The 18,436-nt window shown below is 44.4% G+C and overlaps 2 protein-coding genes across 2 annotated transcripts; both read left to right on the top strand.

Moving 5' to 3' along the window:
• Positions 1-72: 72 nt before the first annotated feature.
• On the top strand, positions 73-8,468 carry FUT11 (fucosyltransferase 11). The gene is made up of 3 exons (XM_072340274.1): positions 73-1,016; positions 2,208-2,833; positions 7,641-8,468. Exons 1-3 carry the CDS (start codon positions 273-275, stop codon positions 7,786-7,788), a joined length of 1,518 nt encoding a protein of 505 aa, XP_072196375.1. The 5' UTR covers positions 73-272; the 3' UTR covers positions 7,789-8,468.
• Positions 8,469-14,066: 5,598 nt separating this feature from the next.
• Positions 14,067-17,943, top strand: CHCHD1 (coiled-coil-helix-coiled-coil-helix domain containing 1). Its single transcript, XM_072340589.1, has 3 exons — positions 14,067-14,256; positions 14,933-15,051; positions 16,328-17,943. Exons 1-3 carry the CDS (start codon positions 14,115-14,117, stop codon positions 16,439-16,441), a joined length of 375 nt encoding a protein of 124 aa, XP_072196690.1. The 5' UTR covers positions 14,067-14,114; the 3' UTR covers positions 16,442-17,943.
• Positions 17,944-18,436: the final 493 nt, after the last annotated feature.

Below are 18,436 nucleotides of genomic sequence, written 5' to 3'. Positions count from 1 at the left end.
AACCCACGTTCCCTTCATTTCACCGCCCAACGCGTCATTTCCAGGTTCTCAGCAGCTACCTGGGAGCTTATTCAGAAGCAGCAGCTCTGCGCGGGGCAGGACGGAGCTGAAGTCGGCCCGCACGGTCTCTGGGCTCCGCTGTTGGGCTCCGCTGTCGGCCTCCCCCGACGGCCGCAGTCCGCGCGCCTCCTCACGCAGCGCCGCCCGAGGGCGGGGCCGGCGCGGCCCGTTTCCTGGCGGCGGGGCGGCCGGCGCGGGCCCAGCGGCGGGGCATGGGCGGCGGAAGGCCGGGCCGCGCGGTGCGGCGAGGGCACGCTTGCCTCTGGGTGACGCTGGCGCTGGCGTGGGGCGCGGGGAGCCGAGCGGCCGCGGGGGACGGGGAGGGAGACGGAGAGCCCGGGACGGCGGACGGGGAGACGCCGTGCGGGGCGGAGGGCTGGGCGCAGGCTGCCGTCCCGCCGGGCCCGGCCTTCGCGGCGGCGGCGTCGTACCGCGGGCCGGGCAACAACGACACGCGGAGCAACAAGGCGCTGCCCATCCTGCTGTGGTGGAGCGGCAGCCTCTTCCCGCACTTCCCGGGCGACACGGAGCGCATCGACTGCCCGCGGGGCTCCTGCCTCGTCACGCGCAGCCGGCGGGCGGCGCGGCACCGCCGCACCAAGGCGCTCATCTTCTACGGCACCGACTTCCGCGCCTACGAGGCGCCGCTGCCCCGCCTGCCCCACCAGACGTGGGCGCTGTTCCACGAGGAGTCCCCCATGAACAACTACCTCCTCTCGCACCCTCCCGGCATCGGCCTCTTCAACTACACCGCCACCTTCCGCCGCGAGTCGGACTACCCGCTGTCGTTGCAGTGGCTGCCCGGTGCGGGCTACCTGCGGGGCCCGGCGCTGCCCCTGGCTGAGAAGGACGCGTGGCGGCGGCGGGGCTACGGCCCGGTGCTCTACATGCAGTCCCACTGCGACGTGCCTTCGGACCGGGACCGCTACGTGCGGGAGCTCATGAAGTACATCCAGGTGGGTGCGGCGGCGCGGGGCGCTGAGGGAGCCGGGCCGTTCCTTAACGGGGTGTGTTTGTCCTCGTTTTTAGCCCAGACGTGAGTCGTAACGGGAAGCGTGCCGAGCGCAGGCTGGACGGAAAGACTAGCTGCGTGCCTTCCCACGGTGCGGTCCAGCCCGCTCCGCGTGCCAGCAGGTAGCTGTTGGGCGTGCTGTCGGCCGGCTTGCCATCAGCAGAAAGTTGTGCTAAGCCCGCATAGATCTTGTGGACTGAGTGCTGCTGGAGTCTCTGGAGCTTTAGGTGAGCGGGAGTCCGTTGGTGAGCCTTGCTCCCACTTAGAAGAGCGGCGTGCAATGACAAGTTTGCCTTGTTTTGAGAGTTGTGCCTTGTCTGCCTTGTGGTGAGGCTCAGCTGGGCCTGTGGTGGTTGGCTCTGCTTGGGCACAGCCTGTGGAGGGCAGCTTCGCAGATTGAAACAGCGCTGCTTCCTTGGAGCTGAGAAAGATTAAGTGCTTTCTTTTCTGGAAACCTAAAGGATAGTCAGCAGGGGAAATCTTGGGAACATCTTCTGAGTCTGTTCTGCTGTTTCTATGAGTGATTAATTTCTTATGCAAGGTGATCATTTGGTCAGTAACCAAGCAAAGACAAAATCATTTTAGAAAGCTGCCTCTGTATTGTCAAAGCACGAAGCAGACCCTGGATCTTGCTTTTGCTCTTTGTTTTCCCACAGTGCTCTTCCAGCTCCCTGCATCCATCATTTTTTCAGCCTAACAAATAGAAGGTGGTTTTGCCAAACTGCTGAGCTTGGGAGCTGTGTGAAATCATTGTTTGGAAAAGGCCTCATCCCTATCAAGTAGAAACATGACTTTTAAACCAAGCCCTTTCTTACCTCTTAGCTTCTACTTTATTCTCTAATAAATACGTTTTGTTTTGTTTTGCCTTCTGTGAAATCTTGTTTCCCCACCTGTCCTCTCCCTTACTTGTAGCGTAGTTTGTACTGCTTTGGAAACTGAGAGTTCAGTTTATGACTAAAGCTGTTATAAGAAAAGTGGAAATTAGGAGTCATCTAAATGGAATGAAGTTGGAGTGATGTGAGGCTCAGCTGGGGTAGCTAGGAACTGATTAAAGTTAGGAGTTTTAGGAGGACTGTGAGCTCCAGGCAAAAAGATCACTCTGTAAAGATGACTTATTATCTTGGTTATTTTATAGGTTGACTCCTATGGGAAGTGCCTGCATAACCGTGAGCTTCCCAGCGAGCGGCTGAGAGACACTGCGACAGCCACTGCAGAAGATCCCGAATTCATGGCTTTCATCGCCAGGTACAAGTTCCACCTGGCCCTGGAGAATGCCATATGCAATGACTACATGACAGAGAAGCTGTGGCGTCCAATGCATTTGGGTGCTGTCCCGGTATACCGAGGCTCCCCAGCTGTGAGGGACTGGATGCCGAACAACCTCTCCATCATTCTTATCGATGACTTTGACAGCCCCCAAGAGCTGGCAAAGTATCTTGATTTCCTTGACAAGAATGGAGAGGAATATATGAAGTACCTGGAGTATAAAAACCTTGATGGAATAAAAAACCAGTTCTTGCTAGAGAGCTTGGAGACGCGGGAGTGGGGTGTGAATGACATGACTTTGCCCAATTACCTGAATGGCTTCGAGTGCTTCATCTGCGACAGGGAGAACGCCCGGGTCAGAGCGGAGCAGGAACACAAAAAGTCTCGTGGGAAAACTCCAGCTCCTGCCCCTCACATAGCTCATTCCCAGCACATGGGATGCCCTATGCCTACCCCTGGGTTTGGAAGTGTTGAAGACCTCCCTGGAGAGGACAGGTAATTTACCAGTACAATACCTTTTGAAGCAGAAAAGCTTTGAATAATAGTAGCTGCAGTTTGTAATGATGTTTGATACTTAAAGCATCTATTAATACGTCTCCAGTTATACTTTATGTTATGCCTTGTTGGTGCTATGGCAGTTCTGCTAATGTTGTGTAATGCTGAGGCTGAAGAAAAGCCTTGGCCAGTGGTGCTGGTTAGTGGCTTGAGAGACCCATAATAATATGTTCTGATGCTCTATGACCTCAGGCAATTTGTTTCCCTTTTGTCTACCTTTCCCTTGTTTTGTTTGCTTGCTTGGAGGAGGAGCGTTATTCAGTGCAGTGCACATAGAATGGCTTAGGTTAGCGGGGACCTTGATCACCCAGTGCCAACCACCAGATTAGGCTGCTCAGGGCCCCATCCAACCTGGCCTTGAGTGCCTCTAGAGATGGGGTGTCCACAGCTCTCTGGGCATTCTGTGCTGCTGCCTCATTGCTTTCTGAGTGAAAAAATTCCCTTCAAGTACTGGAAGACTGCAGTGACATCTCCCCAGAGCTTTCTCTTCTCCAAGCTAAACAAGCCCAGCTTTCTCAGCCTTTCTTTGTAGGAGAGGTGCTGCAACGCTCTGAACACCTTCACGGCCCTCCTCTGGATCCACTCCAGCATCACCACATCTCTCCTGTACTGAGGTCCACTTGCTGGCCTGTGTTTGGGAGAAGCTCTGTATCTCGTTATAAATGATTACCTGAAGAGTAGAGTTGCCACAGTGTTTAGTGTGGGCCTCATTCACCCCTCTTGACTTCCTTTAAAGCAGAAGTGTGGCTCACCCACTGTACTTCACAAGATATTTTGTGGCAACAGAGCAAAATTTTGGCCTGTGTTGAAGGACACAGTCCCATTGATTCAGGAGAGGGACCCTGCAGTGCAAAATAGGTTCCATGCTTTTCGTCTTTCTACACAGGGATTGGTGCATTTGCTGGAATCTGCCGCTATTGCAGAGTTGCCTGTCAAACAGGGCACCAATACCACGGCAGCCAATTTTGGCAGGGAGAAAAAGGTTCTGGTTCTGTTTTTATGGTGTATTTGTTCCTTAGTGTTTGTACAGACTTGGTACAAAACAAGTCAGTGTTTGAGTTCCCAAACTTCGAGTTTTGCAAAGGACAGTGTTTGAAGTGGCAGCTGTTGGATGGGAGGGTTGTTGCAGTTCATAAGACTTGCGTGCTCTTTGTAGTTCATATTGCTGGCGTAACATACTGGGATTCCTCTGTGTTTGGCATTGTTCTCTGCACGGTCTGCAACCATTTCTTTTTAGGCAAATTCAAATGCATGCGATTCTGAGCCATCAGACATCCAATTGCAGCACTGCAGTGTGTTGGTGTTAGTCCTGCTGTAGGATCAATGAAAACACTGAGATCTGATGCGCTGTTGTTAGTTGTTAGTGTACTCTGTCATAACTTATATTGGTTTAGAGCTTTCTTAATTATTTCCTAGACTGCGGACTTGAATACATAGGAGAGTTAAAATGTTAGAGGAAACAGAGTTGAAAACATAAATGTTCAAGTACTCTATACCCTAAAACCGAGTTCTGTGTCTTTAGGATGTTGCTACTCCACAAAACTTGTGATGTTTGTCACTAAGAAGCATTTTTCATGATACAATTAATTCTCGTGTTGACTAACTGAAAAGTTATGCTGGTATGTAAAACAGACCTGTAAATGACTCTGTAATCCGTTGCTTTCTTGAGGTTGATTGTTTTATCAGTCCTGATAACAAAATGTGCTTTTCCCTTATCACGTGCTCTGCAGTATTCTGGTCTAAGTCGGTGTTCTTTCTACTTTATAAATTTTCCTGTACTTGAGCAGTAGGTGGCAGTAGATAAGTAACTTTGAAGGCATAGCATGGGGCGCCTATGGCACTTAATGCACGTTAGAATACTCCAACTTCCCGGGCAGGGCTCCCGAGCACAGAGTTTTGTAGAGGTGGTCCATTACCCAAATTAAGCTGCATCCCAAGGGAAGTTTCTGTGTCTTGCTGAAACGTGGTGTGTTATTCACCCACAGCTTATAGCTCAGCTGTGTCTCCAAAATATCGTAGCTGGAAAACTTGTCTGTTATCTGCCATTTGCTTTAGAAAGATACGCATATCTTCTGGGGCTTAGAAAGATACGTAACCTTCTGGGGCTTGATTAAGAGGATCTCCAGAGAAGCACAGTGGTTTCTGTCCCATAAGCATCTGGGCTTTCACTGTTTGTATGTCCAAAATGTAACATGGTCACTACAAATAACATGAGAGAAATACAAGGTTGCTACCAGAACGTGCTCAGGTAATGTTTATTATTTTGTCAGTTCTACAGGAATATTTTGACGATGATTTGGTTAACTTAGAGAACTGTCTACTGAGCCATCCATCGTTAATTTGTTTCTTTACAAAACATTATTGGGGAAAAACGATGCAGGGATATAAATGGCAAAACGTATGTGACATAGAAAGTCCAGCTGTGAATGTGCAGTGTGACTTTGGGTTCTGGAGGTATCTGGGACACCAAACAGCAGACCCACTTTAAGTCTCGATATTGTGGAGTTAGGATCCTATTAAAACACGGTTTTGCTGTGCACGTGTGTGTGCCCTAACTCTTATTCACAGGTGCCACTTGTTTTTTGTGTTGACAGATGCGCTGAGTTGAGTGAATATGTCTCACAAGTGTTATGTAGCCAGAGCACATCATTAAATCTTGGCTCTGCTGTCCTTTAGCTCTGAGTGTGCAGATGAAGTCAGTCACTACAACGTATAGAACTCTTGTCTGCTTTGTGCATGAAACAGGGGTGTTGTGGTGCTCCTCGTGATGAAAACATGTTTGGTAGGAACTGGAATCTGCAATTATTCTTGCACTGGATTGTGGTGTCTCCATTCTGTCGCCTTTGTGAAGGGAAATGTTTTATTTCCATGAAGTCATTTCCCAAAGGTGGGGTTTTAATGGGATAAATGCAAGAGGACTCTGTCACAGCGCCTTCCCAGTTACCTGAACAGTTTTAATCTGCGGCAGTGTGTATTTATTTGTTCATTTATTTATTTCCCTTTAATCTTTTCAAGAACAGAAAAGCCAGTGTGCCTTTCGTAAAGGAAGATTTTGAAATAATCATGGTTTTACCACTTCCATTTTATGCAGATGTTGCAGTTTATCTAGGATGGGGAAAAACAGTTGAGAGACATATTAGATTTGCCACCGGCACAGTGCAAGGTATTTCTTGCAATAGAAGTGAGTAACCAGCTGGGATCAAGGGCGGATCCTTCGCTCATGGTCGTAACGTTCCAGGTTTACGTAGTTGGTAGTTTCAGGGGATTTCTGCAATTGTGTTCATCCTGGTGTGCCGGTTTTTGTCCGACTTCCAGAATCAGAGTGCATCTTGTTTCTTCAAGAACAGGAAGAAACAGTAAAAGTGGAATGAAAAGAAAAATACGAAAGCATTATATTTAATGTGCTTGACAAAACGTTCATTTGAATGCTGGGATTTCTCTTAGCGTTGTGATTGAATTCAGCCACAGAACAGTCACCTTCTGTCGTTTGCTGCCTCTTGGCCTGCTGCCTGGCTGAGGGTACTCACTAATGGGTGCCCTTACTCAGTGCTGCAAAAAGCATGTAACTCACATTGGCACTCCGTGAGCAAAGGTTAATGAATTGAGTGGTGAAGCAGAATGGTCTCGCAGTGTGTCCAAGTGCCTTATTTTACAAAGGAACCTGTAGACAGATGTTTTTGTATGCAAAAGTAAGCCTCTATGATCCTTCATATTGTAATCAATGTTAACAGGTTAATTTTGAGGTCTCTGCAGAAGTGCCCCACCAAAGATGATTCTGTTAACTACAAAAAACAAACTCTCATGGAATACAAGTTTTATGCTGCTTCAGAATGGAAGTGCTTGTGACGTGTTCTGCATTTCATCTGCTCTTCCTGGAATAGTGGCTAAGGTCTGCTTCTGGGCAATGCAGTCATTCTTGCTTTAATGTATGGTGTCCAGAGTGAATGTCAAAGCACTGTGCTTCTGTCTGTGAGGGAGAAGCATCCATGGGAGCATGGTCTGTACAGAATTTGTGCTGGTTTGATGGGGCTGGGGAGCAGCTGTAGTAGAGAAGAGATAATCAGTCTGTCGGGAAGGAAGGATAGTTGTTGCTAGCTGAACAAATTGTTACCACAGCTCAGTGCAATAGAAATGAGAGATGTAGTCTGCCTTTACGTGAATGGGAAGGGAACTGGCGTGTTGTCTGCACAATAAGAAGGCTGAGAATGAGTGCATTGAAAATGGTCTGGAGGAAAAGAGTAGAGCCAGTTGGGGGATGTCAGCATTGCTTTCTCTTGTTGTGCATTACCTGAACTTGTACTAGCAGGAATTCTGCAACTGTTTAATGGGTTGTCTGAAAAGATGGATACCTTAATATCTATAGCACACATTCTGGCCATGGAAGGCTACTCTTAATGTTGTATGAGGACTGCAGGATTTTATTTTAATAGAAGGTTTCATTCTTAACAATTCTTGGCTTAGTCTCTCTGGCTGATGCTAGTCACACACTGAGGTTTCTAAAATGTTCTGAAGCTAAGAGTAAGTTTGTTTTCCATAGGGAATTTTTATAGCAAGTTACTTCAAGTGGGTTAGAGCACAACGACATAGTAACAACATACATTGCCATATGGCCATCCCTGGAAGTGTTTTCCTCTTAGACAAAGGGGAAAAGCAAATATTAATGCTATTACAGCTGCAGACACATTTGTGTCTTTTTTTTTTTTTTTTTTTTTTTAATGATGTCTCTTTTTTTCTTCATTTGTTTCAGTTGGAAAGAGATGTGGCTTCAGGACTATTGGCAAAGCCTTGATCAGGGTGAGGCCCTCACTGCTATGATTCATCACAATGAGTCACATCAGGGAAGATTTTGGGATTATATGCATGAGATTTTTCTCAAGAGGACCAGGCAACACTGATCCATCCCTGTAAGAGCTCGGTTTGGAAACTGCCTTGAAAGTTGTGACTGAGAATTTTACTTCTCTCCAAATGTTTGCCTTGAAATAGAAGAAACCTTCTCAGACTGTTTTTCTGGTGCGTGAAGTGGATGATTCTCTGTTGCAATTTCAGCAGCGGAGATGTTAGCAACTGCTTGTATCTGAGTTTCAGCTCTGTGGTGTGAAGCACCTCCTGACATGCAGGTGTCAACATGTGGGGCAAAAGAGGAATTTTGCATTTGGTATCGCTTCTCTGTGGCTTCTTTGATTTCAGAGGAACATGTTTCAGACTCTGCTCAAATGCCCTAAGTTATTTCGGGAGCTTTTTTATATCCAAAATGCTTGTTGTTTTTTTTATATTTCACCACTTACCCTCCTCGTTAAGTTATACTTTTACCTGATATTAACAAATAGCTTTTCCAGTGAATGAATTCCAGAAGACTATTATCTGTGGAGAGCAGCTGTGCCTTATGAAATTGCAATAAAGTCTCTTCTCTCCGAGTAAATGTGCCTCAAATGTTCTTCCTTCTCAGGGTAACTGAACAGCTATAGGCAGGTCAATTACTCTCTGCCTCATTTTCCTCTTACACTCACTTTCCAGGTGACACATACAAATGGGACAAGAGTCTAAATTGTTTCATTCACAACTTTGAAGCAGATGTTTGGCAACAGAGAGAGTATCTCTTGGTATTGTGCAGAACCAGGGTAGAATGAGCAGCTTTGTTTCTTTTAAGTTTCTGTAAAATCTAAAAACCCAGCAATAATCTTGACTAATTTATTTCTCTTTGATGCGATTCAAAGGCCTTTGATTTATTCTTCTTGAGCATCTGCATCTTTCTGCAAGAACAAATACATTTTAATGGTGGTGCTTTTCCAGTGCTCCCTCCAGTTTGGAGACAAAACTTGCAGTCTTTCTGTGCTGATTTGGATGATCACAATGGGGAGCACGGAGGTGGTTTTGTACCTGTACCTAATCTTAATGCAGTAGGATCTTGGTCTGTGACTGGAGTCCCTAAAAGTAAATGATGATATATAAATTGCCTTTGCTGCATAACCTGTATCTCTTAATAAATACATAAAGTACCCACCGTGCTGGTACTTTCCTGAAATACTTGATCTTGGATTGGAAGGGGACTTGTTTTTCTTGTCTGAGGGGTTTAAATGCACACGCCGCACACTTTGGTGATGTTTCTAACAGTGTAATGTTATTTCCCATTTCTCCTCTCTCTTTGGAAATAACTACTGGCTAAACAGCCAGAGCATATCTCTGCATAAGGTAGATCATAGGATCTGTGAGGTGATTTCATTTTGCAAAGCAGTCCTGGTGCTGCTGGGACAAGCCAGAAGCCTGTTACTACAGGTTGGGAAGAGGACTGAATCCACGTTCTGTTACATTGTCATCTATTGATAAGCTGAGTATGGATCAGTTAACCTTATTTTTCTCAAATGCCAAGTCATAATATTCTGGGTATATGATGGATATAATACAGGTGATGACACTCATCTCAGTGTTTGTTTCTAAGGTGATACAGTAATGTTGCGGTGTTAAATCTGGGCATTGTGAACAAAGAAGACCGACAATCCCTGCATTCATGTGGGTATGGAAAGTACATATGTAATGCATTGATCTCACCTGACTTTTTGTACAGAATAAGGAGAAATTTGCTTTTTTTCTTTTTCCCTCCTTCTGTAATAAAGCAACAAATGGCTCTTCAGCTAAAATGCGCTCCCCAGCGTACATTCCTCTTTTGCAGGTACTCAGGCAACAGGGATGATGAGGTGAATATATCTGAATTACTTTTTCAAGTGGATTATTCAAATGAGATTAAGATATCTGTATATTCAGGATTAAAGTGGTCACAATGTGCTTGAGAAGTAAATAAAGAAAACTAAGACTGCTTTAGCTCTGAATATGAGCTTCTACCGAACTGCTTTATGAGATTTAAATAAACGGAGTGAATTAATTTCTTCTGTTAGTTGAGATTCTCTTCATTTCACGTATCTAAATAGAAGAGCATTTGGTCCTCACTGTCTTCTTAATTAGCTGTATCTCAAAAACCTTCCTTATCCAAGTTTTGTTGGGATAGGCACGAGAAATTCTGATCTTGCTTTTAATACTAAACTTAAAAGTAATGTCCACGTGTTAGCACATTCTGCTAAATCTAACTACACTGAATCTGTTTCACTTACTGTGTACATTGTGCTAGGGCTGAAATGGTTGTTCCAGTGTGTGGTATGAAGTTCTTCTGTAGCTAACAGGCAGGCTCCTTAGGGGCAGGAAGAGCACGCACTTCCCAGCTGGCTGAAGAGGTGCGGTTGCAGTTCTGTTCCAGGCTGCTGACTGACCTTCATAACATCCAGTCCTATGGATGGCAAAATGTTGACCCTCACCAACATTTTGCTTTCATCTTCTTTGACTGTTTGGAGGACACAAAAGGAGAAGTCCTAAGGCTTTGAAGGGCATATGCATCTTGTCACTGTCCAATCTGCTTGTAGCTTACACCAGTTCTGGAACAAGAATATCCATCACTCTACAAACACTCCCTTATAGCCAAAATATTTATAACTGATAATTATTTTTGATATCATTTTTAATATAATCTATTCTGCTTTTATTTTCCTCCTGTCTTGTCAAAGTATTCTTTCTGAGAATGGGTGTCTTCAAGGCTGAGTTCTTCTACTGGGAATTAAAAAATTGCCATTAATTTATGTAATAACTCATTTTGAGAGGATTGCTCTTTAGTGTCCAAAGGCTACAGCCAACCTTAGCCAAAGTGAATTCAATTTATGATTCTAGTTGTCTTTCTACTAATGCAAATACATGAGTGCAGACAAGGAGGAAGGTCACTGCAGCAGTTATTCATACATTGGAGAAAGGTGTCTGTTTGCAGGTTTCTTGGCAGTGGGTTTCTTACTTCACTGCTTTAAATCCAAACCAGCTAAATAGAGGCTGAATGTCATCACTCGCGTTGTGACTGCTGGAAGGCTTACGTGATATTTATCATAAACAGTCTACACAGCCACCTTTTGTTAACACCATTCTTGGTGCTCAGGTGCCCATAATCACAAAACCACAACTGAGCCTACTTGGGAATTTTAGCAAAGGATATCAAATACTAAGGTGATAAATAAATTACCCTGTGCACCCTTTGGCAGTCCTCTACTAGGCCAGAGTGAGTCACTTTCCTGCTTGTCATGCATTTTCCTGTTTACTGTGTGACTAGAGGGAGGATTTCAGAGCTGTCAAGACAGCTTTATTCATTACCATTAATGCTCTAAAAATAGATACCTCCTCCTCGTAACTGCATATATATGAAACCGTAGTAGATTCTATTAATGCCGTGTCTCTGAATTGACTTGAAAAATGGGGATAATTTATGACCCCTGAGAGGTGTGTGAGAGAGAAATGACTGACTGAAGCTTAAAAATCCAGCAATCCATTTCATTGCATTGGAGAAGCTGAAGTTATCTTTCTGCTGCCAAAACTGTGGTATCGGCTGCTGCTTGATTTTTTCAGGAAGAGGCTGGATATTTTATTTGTTGAACTGGGAATCTGTGTTTTCTGTTCTTTCACAAGGACTGCAGTTCCTAAGAAAATAGCCTCAGTGGAGAATACTGATTTGATACCAAATATTGATTTTTTGCAAAGGAAAGAGAGTCATTCTATCTGCAGAGCACAGCATCCGGAGGATCACAGCAAAAGGTCTGTCATACCTTGACAGAGGGTAGCTCTAACTGTTTCGGCAAACAATAGATGGTGAAGGAACAAGTAACTCCTACAGGGCTGGAAGCAGTATAAATTGAGTTGGAACACTGTCAGTGACATCACTGTTTAAACAGGCTTTGCTACGTTAGACAAGTGGCCATCTGCCCCCCGTAACATCTTTGCACACTCATGCTTCACCTGTCGTCCCAAGAGAGCCACTCCCTTAATAATTAGCTGTCATCCGTTTGGTTGAATTTAATTAAGACTATTGATAGATCTCCAGACATCTCCTGAGAAGATGCATCAATCAGAAATATACAGGAAGGTACCCTCCTTCATTCTGCCCAGATCTCTACTGGCATGTTGAAATTAATCAGAGACAAAATCCTTTTAGTGATAGGACCAGCTGAGCCAGAGCCCATGCCGAGTTTCAACAGAGTGCACTTCTCTTATGATTCAGTGTCTCTAAGCTGGCAGTGAGCGATACGTGGCCTTGCAGAGGGATTAGGAAAAATGGAGAGGAGTGGAACTGCAGGGTTTGCTCTGGAGCCCGGACAGGACTGGCATCTCAATTTGTATTCTATGTGCTCTTCCTGCAGAAGAGATTCATCCAATGCTGAAGCAGCTCAGCTAGAGATGGTTTTGGGGATCTTGGAATGGATCAAAACAGACCATGATACTTAGAAACATCTCTGAGCAAGTAAGGAGATGTCAGGTAACTTGTAGTAGAATGGACTGAAATTGAATAGGTCTGAGAATCAGGGATTAAGGATGGCAGCTCAGATCTATTCAGGTGAACAGAATAGTTCAGGGAGGCTGATACGGTTAAGATAGCTCAGGATAAGGTAAGCTAGCATGTAGTGTTAGGACAGTGACCTGAGAAAAGAAATTGCCTCTGTCTTTGTGCTAATGAATGCACTAAGTGCTTATACCATCCAAGCACAACGCCCAGCAGAGGGGTGTAAGTCTGAACTGGTTCTAATGTTTGCAAACTGGTTAATCGTACTGCTAGTTAAAGTGGGGATGGCTTTTAAGGCATCTCCAATTAAATTGATATGCCCTAGGACAGCTAACATTGAGGTTAAGGAGATCAGGGTGAGACAGCTGAGAATAAATAGCCATAGGCAAGGGTATTATGAGGTTGTATGGGAAGAATTAGGGCACTCAGGATAAACTTGGGTGAATATGTTAGAATTTACTTGAGGAAAGCTGGATCCAAGCAGTTCAGAAAGACATTGTCAACCCTCTGCATTTCTTCCAATACATCTATTTGTGATGGTTTTTTGGAAAGTACCTGGAAATTTTAGATGGTCTCAGGAAAGGTCCACGGTGCAATTTCTTATCTCTTAAGAAGATATATAAGACAGCAATCTCATTTTAAGGATGACTCTTAATGCAGCATTTTTAGCATTGTGCATAATTACAGCATGGCATTTATCACAGCAATGTAACTGGCCGTCGTTCCGTTTGTGATGCAGAGTTTTTTTTCCAGTTCTGCTGAAATGCAGGGTAGGATTCAGCTTTTAGTGGTATGCATTCAGAAAAGAAGTGAGCAATGCAGTTAGAATTTCACGTGCTCTTTATTGGTGTGTGTTCCGAATTCGGAGTGAAGCACCTGCAGGGTTTGCTGAGGGAACTGGGCTTCTGACTTCCCCGAAAAATCAGAACATGTGATTTGTTAATCCGTTTGTACAAAACAGGGTACGGGGAGACTCGGCTACTGAGTAACAAACCTATCCTGAACTTCCACATTCTCCATTAAAACAAATGCTTATTCCTTGCTTCTGGTACGTCTGCATGGAGCCTGCAGACACCATCACGTACGTCATTCTGTCTGCTTGGGAATTTCATAGGCTGATGCTCCAATCCGAGGCTGGATGCCAAGAAAAGAAGAAATGGTTTATAATGCAGAGAGCAATAAACGGGGCAGGAAGGTATTAAAATTCTCCTTGTGTTGCTTTTCTCTTTTGCAGCCTATCCCCTCCCCCTCCATTTTTCTTGGAATTGTTTGAGATCAGCTTTTGAAGGTGAATGTACCTGAAAGTGTCGCCACCATTAGCTAATGTAATTTGTGAGAAGGAAGGGTGATTTACAAGGACTGCAGCTCAGTGTCTCAGCTGGCTTAGTAATTACAGCCGTCAAATGCGGCAGAGAAAAATGGCCATTGGAGACGTAAGGAGGAGAGGCAAAAACACGAGCAGCTGAACCTGGCAGGGACTAGCTTGAAAATAACACCAGTAATTACGGTCACGTAAGAATATATTAAATGTACAGCTGCAGCAAAGTCTGTTCATGGTGCACAGAACCTTCTGGTGTTGACGTGATTCCATTGAAACCAGGACAGCAAGAAGCCCGGTGTCTCCACGTCCTCAAGCAGGCCGAGACTGCTCGGGTTCGGTGCGGAACGTTAATTTTCCACAGACTGGAAAGCAGAAATGCCGAGGCCGAGCTTGCAGCTCCCCGCTCCCTGCAGCGCCGGCCCTACCAGCTGTCCGGCGTGGCGCTGCAGCGCCGCAACCCTGCGCCCTTCAGCGGGCAGCGGCGCGGCGGGTCACGTGAGCGGCGCCCGGCCCGGCTCGCCGTACGGCCCGTCGCAAAAAGCATGGCGGCGCCCGTGTACCCGGCTTGGGTGGGCCGCTGGGTCTCCGGGCAGTGGCGGCAGAGGAAGCGACCCCCGGCTGTTCGCCCCACCCGGCCGCTGGTGCTGGCCGACAAGGTTGCGAACCGCCGAGAGATCGCGGGAGGTGAGTTATCGTCTGGAGGCTCCGTGAGGTGGAGCCCCGGCCGTGGGCTCTCCCGCCTCGCCCCCGAGAGCTGACGCGTCGCCCCCTGAGGGCCTCACGCTGCGGGACGGTCGCGGCGGTGACGGCAAGGAAGAGTTCGTGCTTGTAAGAACGCTGTGCTCCGAACGGCGTCCTGGGGAGGGCCCGGATTTAAGGCTGGAACGCTGCAATACAACAAGGTGTTCGCGGAGTGTATGGAGAATGGGCAGGAAACAAAAAAGCAAAGCGAAAGTAAACGTCTGTGGTAACTGGTTAGCATCCCCTTGGCGTGTGGGACGAGACCGGAGGCAGCCCAGCAGGCAAGGGGACCTGTTGTGCAGTGTAATTAGCGTGTGAGTTCTTCTGGAAAGCACGTTTTCCCATACTCCAACCCTAAATCTATGTTTTATGATACTCTTTGTGTAAATTCTTAAGGTAAATGCTGTATCAAAATATAACAACCAGATGGCTCTGACGGGGCAAAGCCTTCTGGTAGGAGATTTTTTTTTTCTCTAATTCAAGCAATGATAATGTCCTCCTCACTGTTCTTCCTTCTCATGTGCCTCTACCCCATCTTAAAATTCTCTTTGGAACTCTATGTGTGTTGGCATGAAATCTCAGCTACTTGAGCTCTCATAGTGATGTCTTTCCCTTCTAGAGGCGTCCTGTCTTACAGAGATGTCAGTAATGATGGCCTGCTGGAAACAGAATGACTTCAATGATAAAGCTTGTGCTGATGAGATCCGGGCATTCTATGACTGCGTGGCAATGGCAGAAGTAATGAAAATATCTTTTGTGTTCATAAAGTCCAGTAGTAGGGAAGGAGGAGAAACCCTCAGTTGTTTTTTGTGTGCCAACATAACAGCATTCTGTGAATAAATTGATTTGTGCTTTGACAAATTCGGGGTCTTGCACATCAGGTGCACAGTCCTTTCTGTTGGTAGTTAGAATTTCAGCGAAGTAGAGAAATGTGGGAAGGGACCAGGTGTCTTGAATGTTATAACTAGACCTGAACCAGTAATCACATTTAGTCCTCTTGGTGTTCACATTCTAAAAGTAGAGCTCTGTTACTGTTAGTCAGTTCTAACCTAGGCAATTTCTCTTAATTTGCTCCTGTTTTTAATCTCTAAGGTTTCAGTACTCATGAAACAACAGTAGACTCCACTCTTCTCCATATGTCATGAAAGTTCTGAAGGAAGGAGAGTGCAATTTACAGCTGTGACATAAAGCTGTGATTCATTTACTAAAGCTGTATTGAATTTTTACCTAATACAATAAGTTTGAAATGAAGTCAGTTTCAGAAGCTGTATAAAAGTTGTACTAAATTTGTTACCAGATCACAGAATGGCCCACGTTGGAAGGAACCTCAAGGATCATGAATCTCCAACCCCTCCACCGCAGGCAGGGCCAGCAATCTCTACATTTAATACTAGACCAGGCTGCCCAAGGCCCCATCCAACCTAGCCTTGATCACCTCCAGGGACGGGGCATCCATAATCTCTCTGGGCAGCCGTTCCAGCACCTCACCACTGTCATAGTAAAGAACTTCCCCCTGACATCCAACCTGAATCTTCCCTCCTTCAACTTAAAACCATTTCCCCTTGTTCTGTTATTATCTACCCTTTTCAAGAGTTGACTTTTAGTTATAGTATCATCATTTAGTAAAGTATCTTTTTACTGCTGCAATTGACAGTGTAAATGAGAAACTGTGCACACTTTATTTGGTAGATTATAATGAAAATAAATTGAAAAATAGAACATAAAAAACAAAACAGATTTATATTATATTGCTTTTATAAGCTTATAATATTGCTAAGTGAAAATATGGAGATATCATCTTCCCAACGTGTCTGTCTCATTTATTTCACTGTTTAAAGAAACCTGTGCAGTTCTTATAAGTCTTGTGACTATTTAGCCAACTGCTATGATGAGTGTTGCCTAAAGAAATAACATTCTTATCAAATAAGCATTCCAGTACAGTTATTATTAGTCTTTACAGAGGAAACGCAGCAAATGAATGGGTAATATTCTTAGTTTTCTTTTTCTGTTTCAGAAGGAGCGCAAGGAAAAGAAGGATGAGTACGCTCTGTCACTCAAGGGAAACATACCTTCAAGCAAAGTGAACAAGCTGCTGAGGAGGTTTCCTAATATTACACGTTATGTGTAACATGCTTTGCTAAAGGGACTGCAGACAAGCAGTTAAAGTTGGGGTTTTTGCAAAATAAATGAAAAAAAGGGTTTTATGAATGTTTAATGTCAAGCGATGTCTGTCAACACTGCTGGCTGGATCTCAGCTCCGTATTTTATTTCCAGAGTGGAAAAAAAAATTCCATCTTGATTGTGGGCTGAGTTTGTTCAGGAGGTTCTTGGATCTTGTGCTCTTAGGATTTCTGCAGTGAGTTGTCCAACCAGCCACTGTGTGGAGTAATGTACTCACTGTGAAATAAAATCTTCTAGGAATGTCTGTAAACCTGTTTTCTAAGCTAAGGATGATTTTTTTTTGGTTTATAATTTTCCTGCTTAGCTTTGAGCTGCTGTCAATAAGTGCTCAGGCCCAGACACTGAGCCAGCTTAAAACTGATAGTGATTTAATGACTCCTATTCCTGCATGTATGTATACACAGTTTGGTTCCTCTTGACATTTTCTTAATTCTTGTTCATGTGTGAGAAGACTGTGGAATGAGGAAGAAATTTCCAGCAAAATAAAGGAAAAGATGGAAAGAAAGTTCAAGCAAGTACTGGTGCTGAAAGTGGGTAATTAACTGTTTGTTTTGATTTGTTAATTTTCACTAGAGTGCCACAGAACTGCAGGTAGGTTCCTGTTTTAGGACCAGTATCTAATTGGTTAAAATATATAGCAAGAAAAATGCAGTGCCACAGAGAATTAACAATATAATCATGTATGTCTCTAATTTCTTGGAGCATAAAGAAAAGCAAAGATCAAGATACAGAATGGTATTTGCAGACTGTGATTGTGTATGGCTGTATAGTTCATTTAAATACTCACTGATGAGTTATTCCACAAGGTTACTTATTGTTGGTGCTATTGTGGCATAAAGGAGTCCTTCAGAGGAGCTGGGATAGGTAAGAATATTCTGTTCCTGTCTGAGTTTGGGAAGATGCTTCTGTAGTAGCATTTTGCATTTCCAATCCAAAAGATGCCCTCTGAGGGGAATCTTTGCTAATTCTTTATTTCTGAAAGAGATGAGCTAAGCTGAGACTAAGGAACTGAATGAATTCTACATTTTCTTATATTGATGAGTTTTCTTTCTTTGTATTAAGATTTACAATATCAAATATGGCTTTGCAGCTCTTGAACTAGGAGCTGTGCTGTGCTAAATGTATCGTATTCTAGAGTCTGTGAAGGACTGTCATTGTGTAAAAGATTGCAAGAGAATAACACTTGGTTATATTTTTACGTTTGAAATTATTCTCAGTTCTCATGAATGTAGACAGCTGATTCTCGGATCTTAACTACTTCATGGAGAGCTTCCTGAGTTCAGTTTTTCCTGACAATTTTAAGGAGTGTGTTTATTTGGAGGTGGAACGGAGGAAAGAGGATGTTTTTCAGATACACTCAAATTTTACAGTGTTTCTTTTAGATGTGCTCTAGCAGTTCTTTTGGTTGGTAATCCCATGCTGTAACCAAAAAGGCCTCGTGGTACTGATTGTCCTTGGCCATTTGAGTTGATGCACTTTCCTCATCTCACATTAAGCTTGTGTCATGTTCTATGATGTAATTTATACTGGGGGGTCATTCCATTACTAGTTCATATATATATATATACATACATATATATATATATACACACATATATATATGACAACAGCCTTTCTGAGTTCCATTCCACAGTACTGTTGTTGGGGCATAAAAGAAAGCTGGGTTCTGTTGCTCCTGATGTTGAGCCCACTGTATAAGAACATTGCTGCAGAGATCTGTATGTGATTGCATGATGGGGAAAGAGTTACACAAAGCAGACTGGATGTTCTACTCTCCTAAGCAGGATTTACAGGATTTAAGCAAATCTGCTGGAATTCCTTGATCTTGTTTGTGCACCTTATAGCTTGAGTATGTTACCAGTACTCTGTGTGATTGCTGTTAACTACCTTTATTCTCAGGCTTTCACTGAAGACCTTATATGGAGGAAGCAGTGATTTTTCT

This window comes from Excalfactoria chinensis, chromosome 6, assembly GCF_039878825.1.
Source record: "Excalfactoria chinensis isolate bCotChi1 chromosome 6, bCotChi1.hap2, whole genome shotgun sequence".
In the NCBI taxonomy this organism is placed as follows: Eukaryota; Metazoa; Chordata; class Aves; order Galliformes; family Phasianidae; genus Excalfactoria; species Excalfactoria chinensis.
This window is presented reverse-complemented; position numbering and strand designations above follow the sequence as displayed.